The 18094-nt window shown below is 33.2% G+C and overlaps 1 protein-coding gene and 1 long non-coding RNA gene across 3 annotated transcripts in view; both read right to left on the bottom strand.

Moving 5' to 3' along the window:
* Positions 1-18094, bottom strand: part of LOC128192036 (uncharacterized) — an 88207-nt gene that overhangs the window by 16919 nt on the left and 53194 nt on the right. The gene's annotated exons all lie outside the window — the stretch shown is intronic.
* On the bottom strand, positions 1629-16676 carry LOC128192032 (caspase-7-like). 2 transcript variants are annotated; one of them, XM_052864431.1, is made up of 5 exons: positions 16525-16631; positions 13479-13684; positions 10130-10341; positions 9246-9372; positions 1629-4916 (listed from the first exon to the last, which is right to left on the bottom strand). In XM_052864431.1, exons 1-5 carry the CDS (start codon positions 16536-16538, stop codon positions 4678-4680), a joined length of 798 nt encoding a protein of 265 aa, XP_052720391.1. In that variant the 5' UTR covers positions 16539-16631; the 3' UTR covers positions 1629-4677. The 2 variants fall into 2 exon arrangements, with proteins under 2 accessions (XP_052720391.1, XP_052720392.1); XM_052864432.1 differs by having other exon boundaries at positions 3635-4916; positions 16614-16676.

The following is an 18094-nucleotide window of genomic DNA, read 5'->3' as shown; positions in this document are numbered from 1 at the left end:
TCGAAGGCCACATCGAGTGATTTATTTTTTCACGTACAAATTTTTGAATAAATTTTGCTTCATAAGAATACAAAAATAGGTCTGCGAACATTGGGCACAATTGGTACCCATGGGAATTCCAACAGATTGTTGGAAGACTTGATTTCCAAAAACTACATCGATTTTGTCGATCAGAAACTCAAGCATCTTCTTAATGTCAACTTCAGAGTACTTGTGAATGCAATCAGAATGGTTTTCAACAAAATAATTTTTTAGATTTCCAATGACAAGGTAAGCATTTTTATGACTTCCGTTTTTATTGAAGAAACAACAGTCGATAAACAGCATGCTCGGATATTAGAAGTGACTCTGGAGAAAGATCACATTTTTAAAAACAGTTTTAAGCATTTCTGATTTCTGTCCATTTTCTGGATCTGCCGGTACATGATTTAGCAAAAAAACATTGTTCCTAAATCTACTAGAGTCTTAGATGAACTGATCAATGCCCAGGGCAAATTACATTTTTGTACAGCTTTATTGTGCATGTCGACTTTTGTACGGTTTGAACAAGGTTACATATAATCATGTTTTTCGCTTGGACCTCTGGGTTCGCGCAAGTGCTTGGTGTGGTGAAAACCTTGTAAACTAAAGTCAAGAATATGGTATTGAAACTGGTCAATATTCTATCGCATTCGCTATCTTGAAATACTCACAAGTATCCTCAAATAACACCATCCACTTTAATTCAAGATAAATATTCATTTTAGTTTAAGATTAACACTTCAGATTATAAATCTAATTTGACCTGCAAGTTTATTTTTCAAACGATTGCATGTTTAATTAAAAATAACTTTTTGCAACAGCTGTTACCTCCATTAATATTTTTCTTACTACAGCAAGAGTTCCACGTTTGCGGTTATTACGAGAAAAGATCTCATAATTACGTGAAAAGATCTCGTTATTATGAGAAAAATCTCGTTATTACGAATTGGTAAGTTATTCATTAAATTAGTGAAAGAAATTTCAGAAGAAGGAGCCCAGCAGATTGATTAATAAATTAATTGACGAATTTATGTATATGAACGATAATTTGTTATTAGACTCCAAAATGTTAATTTTCAAAAATAATCATTTTCAATATGATATAACAGTTAATCTGAAGTAAATCCCGCATATCCATGATTAAAACTATATAGTTATCTGTAACTAGTGGAGTTGTGTTTTTATGGATAGGAATACCTGGTATTTACTTCGGGATTGTAATATACGTTGAAAAGTAAAATTTCATGAAGTTCTTTCCACTTATTCATACAAGATAAAATGTCAAATCAAATCACTTTATATAGAAATTAATAATTATCATTGTAAACGCTTTTGGAAAGGAAAAAAATAGACTGAAAGGGTGAACCAATCGACTTGGGGGTCTTGATCTGAAGAACAAGGAACACTTATTATACATGTATTTTTTCAAATAATAACTACTATGTACTTTATTATAAATAGATCTTTTCTCGTAAAAATAAGATGATTAACTCGTTATAACGAGATCTTTTTTTCGTAATTTCAAGATAAAAATAAATTTTTTAAGTGACCATTTAAAAATTGCTTGTAGAAGAGTTCCAGTAATACAAGAAACATAAACAACTACAGGAAAAGGAAAAAAGTTTATTTTTATAATGTATAAAAGCCACAATTTTATAACAGTTCTTTCTTCTTAACGACTTCTTATCATGCCCCATGAGTGTAAGTATGTTTTGGTAACATATCAATTTGCAAATAAAAATATTGTAATGTAAATGATAAGGTTCAATATTTTTCCCTCGTTTTTACAAACGTTGAAGTTTATTAGAATAGCATTGATATTATATTTTGATTTCGTTGTCAACATCGTGGATGATTCCTGAATAAATGGCACATTGTTTGACCAAAGAAATTCATGCTGCATCTTGAGCAATCAGAGGTTCCAGTTTCTCACACTAGTTAATATATTTTTTGCATAGGACATTAACAGGAGGTTATCCTGTGATGATTGAGCATACTTTAGAAGTCAGTAAAAATATAAAACTCTTAAAAACAAAACATTTTTGATAAAAAAAATAAATTCTCTTGGAAAATATTACTGCTCGAGAAAAATTTAATGATCTGAATCTTGATGACTTTGTTATGAAATGCAGATGTTCTTGCAATAACAATTAATAGCCTTTATAGCTAGATGCAAATATACTAAGTAATATCACTTTAAATTACTTCAGTAAAAAAAGATCACAAGTATAAAGTTCATTCAACAAAACTCTTTTAACAATGGAACAGTCATAAATCGATGTCGTTAGGGCCTATAGATATTTCATCAACAAAACACCAAATGTTAATACAAAAAGAAAACGCATCAAAACTCAATTACATTATATTGACACAATTACTTCGATAGTAAGCAACATTGTAAATCTAATTTATAGAAAAATACAAAAGACTTAATAGGTTACTGTAAAGATTTATATAAATATATCTAATCTAAGTATATGGACATTAGGAATAACAGTTTAAACATAGCCAAGATAGAATAGCTATAGTAAAAATGATTAAATACCTTGATTAGTGATATAAATTCAACTAAGCAAATTGACACTACATGTACTTAGATAGACCGAATTGTTACAATAGAATTAAATGATAATAGATTTGTTAGAGTACCAAATATCTTATAGGTTCATCACCCTCCTACAATGCTACAATGGTACAAGGCTGTTAGACAGCCTCATTAAGCTTGTATTGTCAAATTAATGGGAAAAAAATACTTTCGTTTTCGATAAACCGGTTCGAAATAGCAAAAATGAGAGTAAGGTGGTGGACACGTTTTGGCGGATCCATGCCAGTGAGAGTTTTTATCAAGATATATACTCGCTTTAAAAAAAATACTGAATAATTATGTAAAGAGTGAATATATTTTGCGGAAATTTATAAAGAGTATACATGAATATAGGATTTGAAAAATTTACAAAAAAAAAAAAATAAAAGTAGCTAATCAGTTTCTTTAATGCACGATTTTAGTTTTTGAACTTTCCAGAACGGGGTAGCCAAGAAAGCAGGCTGACAAATTAACATCATGGCGGAAATTGAAGGTATCGGGCATATACCTTTGATCTGACAACATTGGTTTAAAATATACAAATAAATATGCATGCTCTTGCGTTTTTAGATTACATATATTTTTCTTATATAATATCAATAAAGTTGTGAACCATGAACAGATTGTGTTAACAACTCGAATGTATAAATTAAATCTCATTCTGGCTTATATGAATAAATTGTCTCCGCACAAAACGGTAAAACTGCTTCAGAACGAACGGACGGAGTCAACAGCCACCTCCTTCATGTTTTGTTTTTATAACAAGCTTTTATTTAAAATTTACATAAAGCAAACTCATGTAATACAGTTTTAAAAATGATAGCGAAATTTGGTATAAAGGATTAAATGTAGAAAAGAGATACGACGCACTACATCTTCCTCCTCGTTTTGAAATTATAATTACTAGGCATGTTAATGTAATATTGAGGGTTGTAATTTAATACATCAAATAGTGAAAAAAAGTGAAAATGTTTTCAAATGCAACAGGATCTGCATACAGACCAAACAGAAACCCAAAAATATTGGTAAAAGTCATCCGCAGCAAAAACTTGAGGCCACATATAATTAATTTCAGTTTAGATGTTCATTCCTGTTAGCTCCTCTAAATATCCAGCTAGTTACTTTATGGTTTCAAATTTTAAAACATAGGTTATGAAAACAATTAAGAAAACATTTCGGACACAGTATATACAAAGAAGGTGTACAAATAATACAAAGCCCATCAAAGGGACTTTGACACGATTTGAGATCAAAAATTTTATTTTCATTTTTTATGTATAAAATGGTTTACTGGTGCATTTTAAATGATTGACCAAAATATTGAATGTTAAAGTCAAGTTACAAGCGAGATACAGGGGTGAGAATTGATTGTTAGGTAAACAAAGCTCGAGTTTTATAGTTGTTTACAAAAAATGTAATATAGAGAATTACCGTTTTTTTAGACAAAATGACATGTAAAAAACAATTTAAACTAATTCAATATCTTCATAAATACTACTATCAACAGAAGAAAGATACATTTGATTGAAACTTACACCAATACAACACATATGACAATAATGACAAAATCTGAGCTTTGTTTACAAAACAAAGAATTATGAACTCTATATCTTGCTTATAGCTTGATATTTGACTTTCAAATTTTGACATTGCATTAAAAAATTCTATATTTATTAGTATAAACATCAAAAATGAAAAAATTAAATTTGAAAATTTTCAGTTAAATTGTGTCCGAGTCCCTTTAATGTGTAAAGTGATATTTCCCGCGCTTTCGCGGGATAACATCTAGATTCATATATGCCAAATGACTGTAGATACTAGATATCATTTCGTAAATGAATTGATGCATATTACTATCAAGCATTCGTGTTATACCAACAATCTAATATTTTTATAAACACGTGCAATAAAGTTTAATCAAAATCATTAACGTGAATGAGTTTGTTCAATTTATCCAAGGTTTTTACAACAATATCATCCTTATACTGATATTTTATCATTTCTTGCGTAATTTATCACACACAAATACAAACTGCTTGATGGTAACAGTATCTCAAGAACAACAAACTATGTTATTTTGGGCTTGGCTCCTCTAGCTTTAGGTAAGCTTCTCTGGTAAGAAGAGAGGTCACACAAGGTATATCAACATACGATCCAGCGTCGATGTAAGGCTTACAATATAGATGGTTCATCCGTGTCAGGAGTTTTTGGATCTCCATGGGCTCCATGGGCTGTTTAGGTTGTCCATGTTGTTCAGATTGTTCAGGTTTCAAGACATACTGTTTAAATCCTTCAATCCAGGCGGTGAGAGCTATTAAATACATTCTAAACATATATCTAAATATATCTAAAAGCTCAAGTTTGAAAAACAGGAGGCCCATGGGCCACATCGCTCACCTGAGGAACAATAGGTATAAAATCAGCTTAATGGAGTCATAATACAATCTATCTGGACAATGTACAATAATACATGTAGATCCTGTATAAATAAAATCCATTCTTCCCCTGGATATTCTTATGTTTATAATCATTAGTCCCCTTTCTAACAGGATGATTTTATAGTCATATCATATGTTGAGTATTGTAGTTCTCAAAAAGATCCTTAACAATAGTTTATATATGGGATATAAACCTACATCAAACTCTGAACCTTCTTGTGAGGCCAAAGAATTGTCCTGGGGCCAAAGTCTTAACAATTAGAAAGAATCATCTGGCTGATTAGTTTCTGAGAAGATTTTTAAAGATTTACCATATTTATTCCTTTGTTAAACTTTGACCCCCCCCCCCCCATTGTGGCCCCACCCAACCCCTGGGGATCATGATTTTCACAACTTTGAATCTACACTACCTGAGGATGCTTTCACACAAGTTTCAGCTTTCCTGGCTGATTAGTTTCAGAGAAGAAGATTTTTAAAGATTTACTCTATATTCCTATGTAAAACTTCGACACCCCATTGTGGCCCCACCCTACCCCCGGGGGTCATGATTTTCACAACTTTGAATCTACACTACCTGAGGATGCTTCCACACAAGTTTCAGCTTTGCTGGATGATTAGTTTTTGAGAAGAAGATTTTTAAAGATTTCCTCTATATATTCCTATGTTAATCTTCGACCACCCCCCCATTGTGGCCCCAACCTACCCCCAGGGGTAATGATTTTCACAACTTTGAATCTACAATACCTGGGGATGCTTCCACACAAGTTTCAGTTTTGCTGACTGATTAGTTTCTGAGAAGAAGATTTTTAAAGATTTCCTCTATATATAAATATATTAATGTTCGACCCCCCCCCCCCCATTGTGGCCCCATCCTACTCCTAGGGGTTATGATTTTCACAACTTTGAATCTACACTACACGAGGATGCTTCCACACAAGTTTCAGCTTTCCTGGCTGATTAGTTTCTGAGAAGAAGATTTTTAAAAATTTACTCTATATATTCCTATGTAAAACTTCGACCCCCCCCCCTCATTGTGGCCCCACCCTACCCCCAGGAGTCATTATATTCACACCTTTGAATTAACACTACCTGAGGATGCTTCCACACAAGTTTCAGCTTTCCTGGCTGATTAGTTTCTGAAAAGAAGATTTTTAAAGATATACTCTATATATTCCTATGTAAAACTTCGATCCCCCATTGTGGCCCCACCCTACCCGCAGGGGTCATGATTTCACAACTTTGATTCTACACTACATGAGGATGCTTCCACACAAGTTTCAGCTTTGCTGGCTGATTAGTTTCTTAGAAGAAGATTTTTAAAGATTTACTCTTTATATTCCTATGTAAAACTTCGACCCCCCATTGTGGCCCCACCCTAACCCTGGGTATCATGATTTTCACAAACTTGAATCTACACTACCTGGGGATGCTTTCACACAATTGTCAGCTTTCTGGTCTTATGGTTCATGAGAAGAAGATTTTTAAAGATTTACTCTGTATATTCCTATGTTAAATTTCGACCCCCCATTGTGGCCCCACCCTACCCCCGGGGGATCATGATTTTCACAACTTTGAATCTACACTACCTGAGGATGCTTTCACACAAGTTTCAGCTTTCCTGGCTGATTAGTTTCTGAGAAGAAGATTTTTAAAGATTTACTCTATATTCCTATGTAAAACTTCGACCCCCCATTGTGGCCCCACCCTACCCCTGGGTATCATGATTTTCACAACTTTGATTCTACACTACCTGAGGATGCTTTCACACAAGTGTCAGCTTTCCTGGCTGATTAGTTTCTGAGAAGAATATTTTTAAAGATTTACTCTATATATTCCTAAGTAAAACTTCGACCCCCCATTGTGGCCCCACCCTACCCCCGGGGGTCATGATTTTCACAAACTTGAATCTACACTACCTGAGGATGCTTTCACACAAGTGTCAGCTTTCCTGGTCTTATGGTTCATGAGAAGAAGATTTTTAAAGATTTACTCTGTATATTCCTATGTTAAATTTCGACCCCCCATTGTGGCCCCACCCTACCCCCGGGGGTCATGATTTTCACAAACTTGAATCTACACTACCTGAGAATGCTTTCACACAATTGTCAGCTTTGCTGGCTGATTAGTTTCTGAGAAGAAGATTTTAAAAAATTTATTCAATATATTCATATGTAAAACTTCGACCCCCCATTGTGGCCCCACCCTACCCCTGGGTATCATGATTTTCACAACTTTGAATCTACACTACCTGAGGATGCTTTCACACAAGTTTCAGCTTTCCTGGCTGATTAGTTTCTGAGAAGAAGATTTTTAAAGATTTACTCTATATATTCCTAAGTAAAACTTCGACCCCCCCATTGTGGCCCCACCCTACCCCCGGGGGTCATGATTTTCACAAACTTGAATCTACACTACCTGAGGATGCTTTCACACAAGTGTCAGCTTTCCTGGTCTTATGGTTCATGAGAAGAAGATTTTTAAAGATTTACTCTGTATATTCCTATGTTAAATTTCGATCCCCCATTGTGGCCCCACCCTTACCCCGGCGGTCATAATTTTCACAACTTTGATTCTACACTACCTGAGAATGCTTCCACACAAGTTTCAGTTTTGCTGGCTGATTAGTTTCTGAGAAGAAGATTTTAAAGATTTCCTCTATATATTCATATGTTAAACTTCGACCCCCCCCCATTGTGGCCCCACCCTACCCCCAGGGGTAATGATTTTCACAACTTTGAATCTACAATACCTGGGGATGCTTCCACACAAGTTTCAGTTTTGCTGACTGATTAGTTTCTGAGAAGAAGATTTTTAAAGATTTACTCTATACATAAATATATTAAAGTTCGACCCCCCATTGTGGCCCCACCCTACTCCTAGGGGTTATGATTTTCACAACTTTGATTCTACACTACACGAGGAAGCTTCCACACAAGTTTCAGCTTTCCTGGCTGATTAGTTTCTGAGAAGAAGATTTTTAAAGATTTACTCTATATAATCCTATGTTTAACTTCGATCCCCCATTGTGGCCCCATCCTACCCCCCGGGGTCATGATTTTCACAAACTTGAATCTACACTACCTGGGGATGCTTTCACACAAGTGTCAGCTTTCCTGGTCTTATGGTTAATGAGAAGAAGATTTTTAAAGATTTACTCTGTATATTCCTATGTTAAATTTCGACCCCCCCATTGTGGCCCCACCCTACCACCGGGGGTCATGATTTTCACAACTTTGATTCTACACTACCTGAGGATGCTTCCACACAAGTTTTAGCTTTCCTGGCTGATTAGTTTCTGAGAAGAAGATTTTTAAAGATTTACTCTATATATTCCTATGTAAAACTTCGACCCCCCATTGTGGCCCAACCTTACCCCTGGGTATCATGATTTTCACAACTTTGAATCTACACTACCTGAGGATGCTTTCACACAAGTTTCAGATCTGCTGGCTGATTAGTTTCTGAGATGAAGATTTTAAAAGATTTACTCTATATATTCCTATGTTAAACTTCGACCCCCCCCCCATTGTGGCCCCACCCTACCCCCAGGGGTCATGATTTTCACAATTTTGTATCTACACTACCTGAGGATGATTCCACACAAGTTTGAGCTTTCCTGGTCTTATTGTTTATGAGAAGAAGATTTTTAAAAATTTTTCGAAAATTTTCATAAATTCTTAATTAACTCCCTTTGAAAAAGGGCGTGGTCCATAATTTTCACAACTTTGAATCCCCTTAAGCTAAGAATGATTTGTGCCAAGTTTGGTTGAAATTGGCCCAGTGGTGCTGGAGAAGATGTTGAAAATGTGAAAAGTTTACAGACCGACAGACGGACAGACGGACAGACATACGGACGACAGACACAATGTGATCAGAATAGCTCACTTGAGCTTTCAGCTCAGGTGAGCTTAAAAAACAGGCTTTGCATATTAACAATGTAATTTTTTTTACTGATGTTGTTAATGACTAACAAGTTTATGTCAAAATTGAATATTGATAAAATGTATTCAGAGTTGTATAGAGAGATAAAACACGGTTTTACTAGCTAGAGGACAAATGGTTATTTAAATCCACTAAGTATTTAGTAGGAAAATTAACTGTGTTCCTACTGTTAGCGAAAAAAGGACAAATCATAATCTTTAACCTTGCATTATGAATTAACTTGTCTTTGTATGAGAAACGGGTGATTTTTTTTCAATTACCATAATCTCTAACACATGTATATATCAGAAAGTCGGCCTCTCTTGGAATCTTCACTGGCTTTTCTGTATGTGTGTCTGACGGAAGATTGGCGGCTGACTGCGGACTGCTATAAGGAACAGCTTCCAACTGAAAATTTTTCAAATTGTATGCTGTAGTTTTATTACTGTAGGCAAAATTTTAATCTGAGATTCCACAGTTTTCTATCAAATCTTGAGAAATTCAGATTGGACTATTTCATCTGATTTGTATTATCAGAAGAGCTTCAATATTAATATGAATATTCATGAGATTGAAGCGCACGAGATGATTTTTGCCCGACGACTTATTTTGTGTTATTATTATACGCTTGTTTCATTTCATTTTTAATTTCTTATTTAAAAAACTGTGTTTAAAAACCAGTCTTTAAAACCAATTTAAATTTTAGTGTTTTCTTGGTTTTTTCTTTGGATTAAACAATTTTTTTTCGATCGCTCACGAGATCGTATATTTATAAGAGATCTATAGCGCCTTCTTCAGCGGCATATATATAGGCGCTATATTTACAATTATAGGGACCGGCATGCTAGAAGTGTCCACAACTGTTAGTAAAGTAAAAGAAAGATTTAAGAATCACTCATGGGTGCTTCAAAGTTGGTATTCATTTGTCTCTTTTTTTGGAAATTTACAACAAATCTATCTATTATATATATACCAATCAATTTTCCTTAATTAATACTGTTAATTTTACAGAGTGTGATTCGATTTTCCGGATCACCGCACTGATGCTTTGTTTTGTTACCTTTTAATTTAACATCATAATAGTAACTTGATCCAAAGAGTCGCTGCAAGGCGCGGATAATCAAATCAGACTGAATTGAGACATTATATGTACATATAGGCCTACCTGTAACATGAATATCTTCGGTTTCAAGAGAAGGTCTCTACATTTGTCTCCCTTCAGACATTCTTGAAGTTCAGAGACAGGTAGTTGCATACTTGGAGTTGGATTTGCGGGTGAATGTGTCTCATCACAACAAATAATAACGCCATCTTTTCCATAAGACAAGACCATGCAGATAAAACAATAGTCATCCTTCAAATCTGTTCTTTTAGCAACTATATAAAGATAAGAGAAATAATCAACGACATTAAAATGTAAATAGCACGTAATACAAACATACAAACCAATGAGTCGAAATAAAAATTTAGAAAGCACAGCACAATAAAAAATTCTGGTCAGTTTATGTAATTGCCCACAAGAGGTCCAACGGCCACCTGAACAACAGCTCTTGTCTCTCTTTGGAAATTTATACGCATTTAAGTTTTCTAAAATATTGTCATTTTTGTAAGATTTGGGAATACTACGAAAGCCGAATAGGGCCACATAAAAAAATATTTTTATCTCGTAATTACGAGAAAAGATCTCGTTATTACGAGTAAATTATCTCGTAATTACGAGAAAAGTTCTCGTAATAACGAGAAAAGATCTCGTTATTACGAGTTAATTATCTCGTTATTACGAGAAAAGATCTCGTTATTACGAGATAATTTTCTCGTTATTACGAGAAAAGATCTCGTTATTACGAGAAAAGATCTCGTTATTACGAGATAATCTTCTCGTTATTACGAGAAAAGATCTCGTTATTACGAGAAAAGATCTACATAAAATGGTGCGTTTCTGAAAAGAATTCGATTGGATCACCCTTTCAGTCTTTTTCATTCAAGAAACGTTGATTCAATTTTGATTAATATTTAAAAATAACAACGATCATTTTTCATTAATTTCTACATATTAATAATTGGATTTGACATTTTATCTCATATGAATAAAAGGAAAGAACTTCATGTAATTTTACTATTTATCTTATATATATTATAATCCCACTACGAAGTAAATATACCAGGTAGTCCTATAGTCGTAAAAGTTACAGATAACTTTAAAGACTTTATAGTTTCAGTCACGGATATGGATATACACGATTTACCCGAATTTGTGTTTTATATGTTTATACACAACCTACATGTATATTGAAAATAATTGATTTTGTATTCTAACATTTTGGAGTCTGAAAACAAATTACACGTATCCTTCTTAATTATTGATAAACAGTTCGATGAATTTAATAATCAATCTGCTTTGCTACTTCTTCTGAAATTTTCTTTAAAACTGCTTGATCCGATTTTATATCAAATTATGCGTACGCTTTTAAACGATGATTATGCTAAGTATGTATATATCAATAGACATTGCAGAATTCCATACACTTTACATAAAAAGATTAGAATAATAAAACGCAACATTTTAAATAGATCTTTTCTCGTAATAACGAGATAATTAACTCGTAATAACGAGATCTTTTCTCGTAATAACGAGATTTTTTCTCGTAATTACGAGATCTTTTCTCGTAATTACGAGATCTTTTCTCGTAATAACGAGATAATTAAGTCGTAATAACGAGATCTTTTCTCGTAATTACGAGATCTTTTCTCGTAATAACGAGATAATTAACTCGTTATAACGAAATAATTAACTCGTAATAACGAGATCTTTTCTCGTAATTACGAGATCGTTTCTCGTAATAACGAGATGATTAACTCGTAATAACGAGATCCTATCTCGTTATTACGAGATAAAAATATTTTTTTAAGTGGCCCTATTCGTCTTTCGTAGAATACATTGTAACACTACATATATGTAAAAGATGCCTACCTTTTGAACAATAATCCTAAGATCAAAGATGCGTCAACTGACAATCCTATTATCCTTATTGAACTCTGAACCCCTCTTGGGCCAAGTATATATTGGTTTGGGAACCATTGTTTAAAAAATTAGAATCTATCTAATACTAGGATGCTTCCATAGTAATCTCAATTGCAGCATTGTTGTTCTTTAGAACTTAAGATTTTTAAAAGTGTTCCCTATATATGTCTGTTAAACTCTGACCCCTCGTGGGGTCACAATTATGGATTGTAGTTATGGTGTTAACAATATAGAGTCTACTTTATTTTAGAAAGCTTGACAATAGTACATTACTGGTTCTAAAAAGTACTGAAAGTGTCATATTTTACTGATAAATTCTGATATTAACTTATAGTGTACTGTAATTGCTGATGTTTACTGATATTATTACTGTTGTTACTAATATTTGCTGTTGGTTCTGATATTTCCTGACATTTACTGACGTTTTTGCTATGAGTTTTGATAATTACTGATATTAAACAAGATTTACCGTTGGTACTGAGAATCGCTGATAATTACTGAGAACATTCTCTAAGAGCCAGGAAATTTTGAACAGATTAAATTACATGCAAATTGTTATGATATTATTTCAATTCAACAACCCCCCCCCCCCCCCAATACCAGATTTAACCTCCCCCCCCCCATTAAAAGCCTCAACGTTTGCCCCGTGTCCTAGGCAGTGAATTTCACAATTTAACATCAGGACGTTATGAAAATAACATAAATGTGCACGACTTTAGCCTTCCATGACTGATAGTACAGAAAAAAAATATTAAATCAATACATTTTCACTATCCGAAAATATTGGCAACGCCCTAGGGCCTGAACCCCTGACCCAGGGGTCACGAATTTCACAACTTATTTAGAACATCATAACCATGCTACTGTTTTTCACAAACATGGATGGGAGAAGAGGAGAAGGATTTTTTAACATCTAATACATTTTCACTATATGGCCATATTGATTTCGCCCTATAGGGACTGTACCCCTTACCCATAGATCATGAATTTCACAATTAAGGTATAGGATGTCATTAACATCAAAACCATGCATTTAATTTTTTTCGAAAATATACATGAAAGTAGAGAATATATTTTAAAATTTACTATATTTTTACTATATGGGCATATTGGCCCAACCTAGGGCCTGAACCCGTGACCCAGGGGTCATGAATTTCATTATTTTGGTAGAGGTTCTCATGGACATCATAACTATGCATTTAGTAATTCTCAAATATATATGGGAGTAGAAGAATATTTTAAAGATTTAATACAGTTTTACTTTATGGACTTATCTTTTGTACAGTGACTCATTAATAATTGCTTATGCCATTGTGTTCTTTAACAGAAAAAAAATGGGGGGGGGGGGTATTTAATGAAAAAGTTTCAATTTTAAAAAATCTGTAATATTTTCAAAGGGAAAGCGCCAAACTTCGGATCTAAATTGGCTGTAGAAGAATAACTGTTACAATATCATTATTAACTACCCGTAGATTAATATATATATACTTACCATCTTCCAATAATCGAATCATTTCTGCTTTGGTTTTGTTTTTGTGAACTTCAATACATGCGTCTGTAAATCCCATTTTCCCTAATGTTGTCTTCATTTCCTCCACCTTATTATCTTCCTCTTTATCTCCTCGAGTATGACGAATACCAACATACTTCTGATTTTGGACAATGAGCACTCTGCCCATGCATTTTTGAGTACTATACCTAAGTATAACAAGCAAACAAAACATAAACATTTTCTTATTGACCAAAATTGTACCAGAAGCTATTGTATCATATATGAATTAATATAATTTATGTTCATATAATGTTGTATCACATTTTTTTTATTCTACATCATATTGCATGTATTAATACGCTAATTCTATATATACACGAAGAGACATTTTATGTATATGTACATGTATACTGACGTAAGGTTTCCGATAGTCTAACATTATTCGCTTCCATTAATGATTGTCTTTTCTTTAAATTTTTAAACTATAGACGTAAATCACTGATACTAAATCAAAGCGAGTCATTAGTATATATGGAGTTTCTATAGCTAGCTATAAATATGGTGGATGCCGCATTCGACCAATGAAAATGTGTGTCATACGTTTCCGAAAGAACAAAGTGTATGAGTGTATGTTTCATTGACAAATCTATGTAATAGTATTTTTAAATAAAAGCGAGACATTCCTTTGAATATATTTTCTATTTCTATTTTCGGTTTAGTCGTGAAATACCATTTTGAATTTATTTTTTTCCAATTAAATTTATTCAAATATATTATAATACAAGTTTGCAAAAGTACAATATCTAACTATATTCAATTTTTTTAAAATATATTTTACAAAAGGTAAGATAAAAAATATTGCCTCATGGTTTGGTGGTGGCGAACCCACAACATAAAAAGCCGTGTGGTATAAGGAGACCTAATGTCTGGTGCTTTAACCACAGAGCCATTTCAGTCACAACACACTGAACTATTTAAATGCTACATACGATTTTGGCCACAAATTTACGGACTTGTATTATTTTTTTAAACTTTCAATTGTTGAGATACAAAATGATATTTTTAATGTATAGTGGGTCATCTCTCCACTTTTTTATTGATTGAAATTGGTTTAATTTCCATTATACCTTATTTTGACAATGAGAAAAATATGGAGCACAGACCCACTCTATAAAAGAAAAGGCATTGAAGTTCTAAAAAATGGCACAATTTGAAGGTTTTGATACATATACGCCAGTTTGAATAAACATATCTTGAGTATTGAACATATTTAATGGTTAAAAATCGATGATATGTGAAATATATATTGTTTTGAATGATCTTTTTAGAATTAATCAGATTATTTGATATTTTTGTTTTTCAGTATCTTGTCTGTTCTTGTGTGGGCATTTTACACACCTTATCTACCCATCTTCTTTCTATTATCTAATATTTTAATTTTCTCTGAGGCTTTTTTTTTAACTTAACGAGGCCGAGTACAGATCGAGTGCGCACGCTTTCGCGGAGCGTTTCATTTGTATTGTGACATCATTTTTTGCTTGGTTGACGCCATGGCGTGATAGTTTCAACTGCAGATATTCAGCGAAATTTGTTGAAAATAGCTCGTTTGATGCGTAAAATTGATATTATATTAACCCGCCTAGATATAGATTAGTTCATATATTTCAAGACAGTAACCATGTATTTTATATTAACGACTCTTAATATGTGATCTTATATATTTATTTATTACTTAAATATGTCTGGATGTTTTAATAGCCTTAAGATCACCATGTCCGCCTTTGTCATATAAAAATAGTCATTATCTGACAAATCTGGGAAATTGGGCATACAAAAAACAACTTTGATAAGACCCCTGGAACAAACCAGGTGGTAAAAGGTTTTTTTTATTTGATCATTTGATGCCTTTTAGCAATAACTTTAATATGTAGAATAGAAAAAGAAATCCCTAGGGAAGAAGTTTTTTAAAAAAAATGTAAAAACTGTGCAAAATTGATACATTTCAAACAAAATCCCATTTGGTCCTATGTTAGAAATTAACAAACTTTGAGATGACCCCTTAAACAAACGGTGTGGTAAATGTCTTATTTTTTTTATCTTAAAATAATAATTATATCAGAAGAAATTCAGGCAAAAATTTTCATTCAAAATATAGGGCAGAAAATATTAGAGCCGGCCTCGTTAAATCTCTTTTGTCAATGTAAATATTTCGGCCCTCCCCCATTATTGTCTCACCCTACCGTCAATAGTCATTGAACAAACTTGAATCAACATCACCTGACGGTGCCTCCACACAAGTTTAAGCTTTTCAGCTGGCAAATCGATTTCTGAGAGGAAGATTTTTAAATATTTTTCTCTTTATGTTCCGATGGAAAAATTCGACCCCTTTATTGCAGAGCCACCTTAATTCAAAGGTGACTATGATTGGAACAAACTTGAATCTGCACTACCTGGAGACGCTCCACACAACATAAAGCCTTATATTTAAGCCAGTTGACTTCGGGAAGATTTTAAGGACTTTTTTCTATACTTTCAAATGTGAAAATCTGAACCCCTATTGCGGCCCAACCCTTACATAACTAGAATCTACACTACCTGAGTAAGCTTTCACACAAGTTTAGGCGTTTTTGAGTTCTTAAGAACAATATTTTGGAAAATACCAATATAATTTTAATAATTCTTAGCTATTTTCTCCTTAAAGGTGATCTAGCTGGCCGTTCATTTGAAGAAACTCTGAAAGTCCTTACACAACGAATGCTTTGTGTCAAGTTTGATTAAAATTGGCCTAGTGGTTATGATATAAAAAGATGAAAATGTGAAAAAAATTACAACAACGACGCCGCCGACGACAACGACAGACAAATTGAATCAGAAAAGCTCACTTGAATCTTTCGCTCAGGTGAGCTAAAAAGCGATTGATAAACGGGTTAGAACTTGGTCGCTATAACACAAGAAATGCGGGAACGATAACTCTGGATACAGATTAAGTTCCCACGCTTTGAATAACAATAATATACTCAGTGGATGTTTATATAAACATACATACCTATGCGTCTCCATTGCCTAAATGACTTTAATGATAGAAAGGTACATAAAAGGGAAAAAGAAATCTACTCGCTCTGTAAATTTACATACCTTGGTCCTGGCATTTCCAAAATATGTTCTACTTTCGGTTTCACGATGATCTCTGAACCTGAACGGTAAGCGATAGAAAGGGTCCGCTAGGACACCCGTCTTCATTTTATGAATATTCATGAAAAATTGGATACAAAACCGTGTATACAAATATAAACTTTTTCAAAAACAAAAATGAGTATCAGTTACGTAATTTAAGGTGATTGATAAGATTAAAAATTAGCTAGCATTTATTTATTTTAAGTTTGGTTTTTCTTGTTATTAATAATAGCTTTTAATTCGGGCACATAGCATCGTTTTTGAAAGTGGCAGACTCATCCAAAAAATCTTGACATGCAAAAAAAAAAAAAATTAAAAAAAAAAGAAGACATTTTAAGTTTCCCAAAGTCTTCAAAATCCTAATGGGGGGGGGGGGGCGTAGTATGTAACTTCAATTTCACTCCTCATTTTCTTATTTTCATATCAATTTTTTACATACTTCAAAAAAAGTGGGGGTGGGGTTGGGGCAACTACATGTTAATTCAATTTTTTATATGTAAATTTTAATACATTTGTTGCTGCGAGAAAAAGTGCCCCCTGCCCCCCCCCCCCCCCCCCCCCCCCCCCGATGCTACGTGCCTGTAATTGACAGATTATTAGAAAGCACAGTGATTCTTACTAGATATATTACATCTATATTTGCAACCAGAAAAGGTTTGCGTGTTTAAAATCGTGACGTTTTAATTGCAATAGCAAGAAAAGACACTAAGTCTTGCGCTTGTTATTTTCTTAAAAACATTTTGCACAGCAAAGATTTTTCTTAAAATTACATACAAAAAATTGAATTAACATTGAATTGCCCCCCCCCCCCCCCCACACACACTTTCATGGAAATAAACAGGGAAATTGAAGAGACCTTTTCTCTTTTTTTTTTTTTGGCTTGTCAAGATTTTTTGAATGAGTCTGCCCCCCTCACTTTTAAAAAACAATGCTACGTGCCTGAGTGGTGTAGCATTTCAATATACAACGGGTGAACACTTTAAATGTCGAAACAACTTTATAAATAAGTTATCACAATCTCTCCAGAAACCGATCCTCTTTGTTTCAGATGAATTTTTTTCTTGGTTTTACAAGTTATCGAATATATAATTATTGTTCTACATTTCCCATCAATGCATGTTTTTGCCATTCTAGTAAAATACAGAGTATTTATATACTTTTTATGAAATTGTTTTGATATTAATCATAAAACTGAACACAATCAACAAAATACTGATAAAAATATTAAAATGTTTTAAGGAAAATTTCATTTTTTAAACAAATTTTTTATTGAACGGTGAGCGTTGTTATTTGGCTTTTACGACATTATGATAAAATGAGGCTTTGTAGGAGTAATTTTTAAGAAATACATAAAAGAGAAAGAAAAAACTGTACGCCGTTTTGTACACAGAATAATGCTATCCTCAGGGGTATTTTTCTGAATTTTTTTAATGAATTCATAT

This window comes from Crassostrea angulata, chromosome 7 (genome assembly GCF_025612915.1).
Source record: "Crassostrea angulata isolate pt1a10 chromosome 7, ASM2561291v2, whole genome shotgun sequence".
NCBI lineage: Eukaryota > Metazoa > Mollusca > Bivalvia > Ostreida > Ostreidae > Magallana > Magallana angulata.
Note: the sequence above shows the minus strand (reverse complement) of the source record. Positions and strands in the feature narration are given on the sequence as shown.

Excerpts from the sequence above, each read along its gene's own strand:
- LOC128192032 (XM_052864432.1), bottom strand. Across the intron at positions 10,342-13,478 it reads GATTCGATTATTGGAAGATG|TTGCTAAAAGAACAGATTTG; the intron begins GTAAGTATATAT and ends ATCTTTATATAG. Across the intron at positions 4,917-9,245 it reads TACATGTGTTAGAGATTATG|CTCTCACCGCCTGGATTGAA; the intron begins GTAATTGAAAAA and ends TGTATTTAATAG.